This window comes from Poromitra crassiceps, assembly GCF_964638095.1.
Source record: "Poromitra crassiceps genome assembly, chromosome: 2".
In the NCBI taxonomy this organism is placed as follows: Eukaryota; Metazoa; Chordata; class Actinopteri; order Beryciformes; family Melamphaidae; genus Poromitra; species Poromitra crassiceps.
This window is the reverse complement of record NC_139624.1, coordinates 103,856,146-103,862,145: the sequence shown is the minus strand read 5'-3', so window position 1 is coordinate 103,862,145 and position 6,000 is coordinate 103,856,146. Positions and strand designations below refer to the sequence as shown.

The 6,000-nt window shown below is 46.0% G+C and overlaps 1 protein-coding gene across 1 annotated transcript in view; it reads left to right on the top strand.

Annotated features, from left to right (window-relative positions):
* Positions 1–2,555: 2,555 nt before the first annotated feature.
* The window catches only part of gpr158a (G protein-coupled receptor 158a), a gene marked incomplete at both ends in the record, with an annotated part of 152,102 nt that continues 148,657 nt past the window's right edge, over positions 2,556–6,000 (top strand). Inside the window, 2 exons of the mRNA XM_083631880.1 lie at positions 2,556–2,974; positions 3,506–3,982. Of these exons, the coding sequence (XP_083488006.1) occupies positions 2,556–2,974; positions 3,506–3,982 (896 nt within the window). The remainder of the gene's footprint in view (positions 2,975–3,505; positions 3,983–6,000) is intronic.

The window sequence follows — 6,000 nt, the reverse complement described above, 5'->3', positions numbered from 1 at the left end:
CAATATCACTATTCTAACCCAGATCCTGTCCCTCTCCGTCACGCCTGTCTTCCCAACCTTCTCCTGCCTGGACAAGATGCCTCCAGCCCACACAGCGTGACGTGACACGGCCCTGCACCCAGCAGAGAGGGAGGGAGAGAGGACAACCCGAGGCAGAGAACTAATAAGAGAGAGAGAGAGAGAGAGAGAGAGAGAGAGAGAGAGAGACTGATAGATTGGTGAAGAAGTAGATAAATAGATGGGGTCCCCCTCCATGGCTTAATAAAACCCTGATCCTTCAGTGTAGTCTGCTTGGCTAACACACATGAAGGAGCCACAGCATGCTTCTACTATCAATGAGTTTATTGATTGGAAACATGTCTAGGTTGACTTCTCAGAGTGCAAACAGGCTGCTGGCTTTGGAAAACTGGTTGCATATTTTGTGTAAGATTTCTGTTTTGCTAGCTTACAGCAGTGGTTCCAAAACTGGGGGTCCGGACCCATATTTCTACTACAAATCTATTGAGTGAAAGAGGCAGCGTCCGCACACTCAAATCTGTGCAAAAATCAGTTTTAATAATGTCTTGGACTATTTTCAATCATGAAGACTACTTAGCAGCTAACGCCCAGTTCAGGTCATATCACAGTGCACGCCCCCTTTCTTTGAGGTTGTATAACCCATTCATTGTTAGGCTCACCCCCTTTCTCTGATGCTGTCTCCTCACCCATTCACAGTTTACCACACACACACTCTGTTTGCTATGTGCTGTGTATGTGCCATATGTCATTCTCAGTTGCTGATCATCATCGCTGAAGCAGTTTTGCCCCACCTCCTCCCCTGACCACCACCATCGTCATGACTCCTGATTGAAGAATTCCCTATGGGGGATTTCCTATCCTATTCTTCACTGACGACGCCCTCTCATCATCTCAGGAGAGCGTCATCATATCATGGAGTCATACGCCAAAATTAATTTGTTGTATGATTAAAGCATCATTAAAGCTTGTTAAACTTTCTACTAGTCTCTCATGATTGAAATGCAAACTTTCTGTCATAGACCTTCAGAAAAATTACATTAAATCAGATTTTCTTTTTTGCACAGATGTGAGTGTCCGAATGCTGCTTTTTTCACTCATTTTGATACTCTTTACCTCCAGCACATCAGCAAAGTCTGATAGCGGATGAGCGGTGGTATTTGATGTAATGTAATGTAATGCAAGATATTGTTACTATTCCAATCTTCCTCCTCATTCTTCTTCACAGTGAGGAACAGCAGACTGTCACATGCCATTTCTTGGCCATTAAGAGCAAGTTGAAATATTAATGCGCTAACAGGAAATCCCCACTCTTGCTGGCATCTATGTGTCGCCTAGCAACCACCTTATTTAGCCACTGTTCAAGGAATATGTAGGCCAGTGGTTCTAAACATGGGGTCTGGGGACCCACAAGGGCCATTGAATGGGGTTCCAGGGGGTCCCCAGTAAAATGATGTTGATGAATTCTTAAATTTCAGCATTATTTAATTTACAATTGACACAATGAATGTAGGCTACTATAGAAGAAATAGTGTCACTGTTATCTTTCTACAATACAGATAGTAATGGAATTCTGAACAAAATCGTATCTAACCACAAAATAGCCTCAAAGCTGGGTTTGAGAGATACTCTTATTAAATGGGGTCCCTAGCTGGCCCTAATGTTGACTACATGTCCTGATAATTATGAAAAAGCTCGAGCATCACTGCTGTAGGCTAGCTCTACTTAAAAACAAAAGCTTTCTTGGGGAAAAAAATAGTTTTGCATTTTTTTTATTTAACTTTTTTTGTTTATGCCCTATTTTCTTTTAAAGACCACCGGATTGCCTTGATTCTTTAGATTAAAGATTTCTTCTTTCAGCACTGGACAGCTCCTCCACCACTCCACAAAACCCTGTCCTGCAGATTGACAGAGGAAACGACCATACGCGGCTCAAGGGCACTTCTGGAGCCCTAAAGAAGAGTAAAAGGAGCCGGGCTTTCTGCCTGACGCGCCTCTCCTCTCCACGGGTTTTACTCCTACTGCTTGTTGTGGTCGGAACGGAAGAGGGCGGAGTGCGTTTGTCATCCAAGTGTGAAGCTGCCTCTGACTCGGTGCCTCCTCCTCATCCCTGTTTCGATTCAGTCTATGTAGCCTACCACGCATTACAGTAGGGAGGACATTCACCGCGCAGCAAGACAGTTTCTTGGCTTGTATACCAAACGGAGAGAGAGCGAGCGAGAGAGAGAGAGAGAGCGAGAGAGCGAGAGAGAGAGATGGTGGGGGGGAACAGCTGCAAGCGGTACTCAACATCAACAAGCTGTAGCCTATGTGACATCCGTAAAGAAGGAAGGGATTTGACGTCGAGCACACGGGGAGATTTTCCTTACGTTTGCGCTGCTTTAGAGCAGATGCGTGGAGCTGGCAACAATATCCTACAAGTGTTGAAGTGATGGTTTAGGAGGACAATAACAGATATATTTTTTAAACTGGACGATACTGTAGGCTGCCACTATAGCTATTCCGAGCAGCAATCTCATCTTCAAACATCTTTGGACGAGATGGCTGTTTTCCGGCTGTCGTTGCTGCTCCAAGTGGGATTTGTTCTCGGATCCAATTATAAATATGCGGAATGGTCAACTCCTCGTGGGAAGGATGTCAGAGGAGCACAGCAGCCGATTCAGACGCATCATCGGCGGCTGGCGCATCTCCGAGGCGCGTCTCACCCACCGAGGGAGACTGTGACGGAGCTGCCGCAGAGGATCGAGGAGCATCTCCCCAGGGTGGTCACGGCGTTCCTGCACACGGGGGACTCGAGCACCCTAAAACACGCCAACTGCTCACGGAGGTACGAGCTCACCGCCCTGCAGCAGCGGGGAAGGTCACAGCGCGCCGCGCCGACGCACCACTCCATCAGCAGCGCGCTGGACACGGTGCTGCACGCCTCCAACTTCCTCAACATGATCCTGCAAGCCAACAGGTAGGGCAGCTGCCTGCAACTATAGCCTATAACGATTGTTTTCATGATCGATTAGTCGTTTGTTCTATAAAATGACACACAATGCTGAAAAGTGTCATCACTTCCCCCCAAAAGCCCACATCCCCAAATGTTTGTCCTCCTGACCAACATACACTCCAAAGATAATCAATCCAAACAATCCCAAGATAATCAGTTTACTGCACAGAAGACTAAAGAAACCAGGAAATATTCACATTTCATGAAGCTGGAATTAGTTTTTTCCCCCTTAAAGGAACAGTTCACCCAAAAATCTGTCTCTATCATCTACTCATCTATACTCGCCCTCATGCCAGTTGAAACACAAGTGAAGTTTGTCCATAATTATGACACAAAATTGCCAGCACCACTTGAAAACTAGTCACCATTGACCTCAGTACAGTACAACCGAAGCCAATGATGACTGGATTTCTCTATTACAACTATTATAAAAAAATGGCGATCGACTAATCGATTCGTAGGCTAGTTGACTAATCGCTGCAGGTCTACCAACAGGTCCAGGGAGCAGAGTCTCCGGCGAGACATCGAGTGGTACCATGCCCTTGTCCGGAGCATCCTGGCAGGAGACTCCAAGATTCACCGGGCTGTCGTCACTTTCAGTACAGACCCGTCCTCTGCCGCCGGGCCCACGCTGCTGCTGCAGGCCACCAGGGCCGGAGGAGAGATCGTCCTCCAAGACCTGTCCAGCGTGGCCGGCCAGCATCTGCACACCCGCACGGTCGAGACAGAGTGGTACCATGATGTTAAAGACAGGAAAAAGAAGCCCCATTTCCATAAGAGGGTGCTGAGCCAAGATTTCCAGTCAGTTGACAATTCTTTGAGAAGCGGCGAGAGTTTCATCCCAGACAAGGCGCACATCAGGTGGTCTGCACCCTACCTGGAGTGTGAAAACGGGAATTTTGCTCCCCGTTGGCTTTTGACCTTATCGGCTGCTTTCTATGGCCTGAAGCCCAACCTGGCACCCGAGTTCAGGTAGGTCCATATAACAGAGAGGTACTAACTTCCAACTTTGAACCTATAATTAGTTGTGGTGGGAAATATAAAGGTGGGTAAACCAGTTGGTGATGATGAAGCAACCATACCCACCAGGATAAACAAACATCTGTTACTGTAAAAATTCTGAATAGCATTGATTTGCCGTTAAAAGACCCCTTCAATTATGCCACTTACTTTGTTGCATAGAAACTATGAATGTATGTCAAAAAGGTTTATGTCAGCCTAAAAGTAGAAAAATAGAGTTGAGGTGGGTTCATCGTCCTCTCCATCCCCCAATCCCCCTGGCCTTGCGAGGCAACTGGATTCACGTGAGATAATGAAATCACGATCACACAACAAATCCATCTTGCCACACTGCAATCTATTGGTTTTGAATGTGAACCGTGGTTCGCACCAATCATTCACACCAGTGAGCGCCAACCTGTGATAGAGGTGAAAGACGGTGGTTCATCCAATCACCTGCCAGGTATTTTTTTGAAAGTGCCTGCCTTTTGAAACGGTTTCCCGAGTGACTCGTTCCCAGACGCTTATGTGAAAACAAACCATCTGGCAGCGTCAGGTTACACCCCCCCATCTCCCTGAACACAGTGTTGTGACTTTAGATCGTATGGCTGGATAGGGGCATACATGTCTCTCCATTACCCCGTCAACATGCTTGTTATCCACACACCACCACAGCTTCCCACCGGCCTCCTCTCGTTATACTAAGGGCTTTTCTGCTCTCCTCCAGTCTGACAAGGCGCCTGGATGCTAAAAATAGCCCTGGATGTAGCAGCGGTGGAAACTGCTGGCTACAGGCCTGATTCATTTTTCAAACTTGCTCACTACTCCCTCCTCAGGAGATGTTGTGCGCCCCTTTCTCTCCCTCCTTCGGGTTCTGATGAGTCAGAACCTGACCAAGATGACAGACAGACAATCTCAGAGGAAGACATGCGGAAATATGTCCGATGTCTGTGTTTTCTAATGTAACCAATGTGCTGCAGCCACCTCTGCTGCAGCCTCTACCTGCAGGTCTAATTATGCCATGTTTATGATAGCAGTCCTGATAAGCACTGGAACAGTCAGGACTCCATAGGATTCTGACCACTATCGTCACAATGAATATTTAATCCAGATCGCTAGTTGTGTGCACTGCCTTCAATGAATCTTTAATTGATACACTCAAGTCGCTCACAGGCAGGCATGGATTGCAAATGAGTCAAAGCCTACAGTGATTATACTGTAATAGACTACGAGCAGCTACATTACATTGACCCAAAGCCTTTCAGAGTAGCTGGATGGTTTGGATCCTACACAAGCGTTCTAATAGTGAAGCAACCTGAATATTCTGCTGATAAATAGTAGACAGTGACACCCACACTCAGCTTCAAAGCAAAACACAATATTTGCAACATGAGTCTGAACTGAAGTCACAAATAGATGGGTCACAGTCACAGTTGCACATTCTCCCAAAACAAAACTTATTATTGTTTCTGATTAATTCTATATAGGCGGGAGAAGCATGGCCAAAAATGCCAAAGGAATAGCAGTTTTATTCTTACTTTATTCTGTTTATCGCATTTCGATTGAGGCCTTCGCCGTAAGAGGAGAGGCACCTGGTTTTGCTTAGGAAGGTTCCTAACTGAGTGAAATAACCCAGAAGTATGTGGCAGCCATGATAAGAGCTGGTCGGTAACGTGCTTCAGTGCTTCCTTTCATATCTCCTTTAGCATATACTGTACACTGCTAGACCATCCTTTACCAAAGGAAAGGAGATAATGACGTCCCACAATTCCTTGCATCAACAAAAGTGAAATATCCTAAGATGTGTTAGTAGTCCATCTTCGGAACATTGTCGTTTCACCATGTTGCATAATTACATAGTCTAGTGTACGTGCAGTCAGATTCTCTTAGCACTGCGGCTGTGTTTTCCTAAGCCCTTATGAATTCTCCTTCACATCTTTCTTTGACCTGATGACGTTTTCCATAAAGGTCAAGGGAAAAGGTCAAGGAAA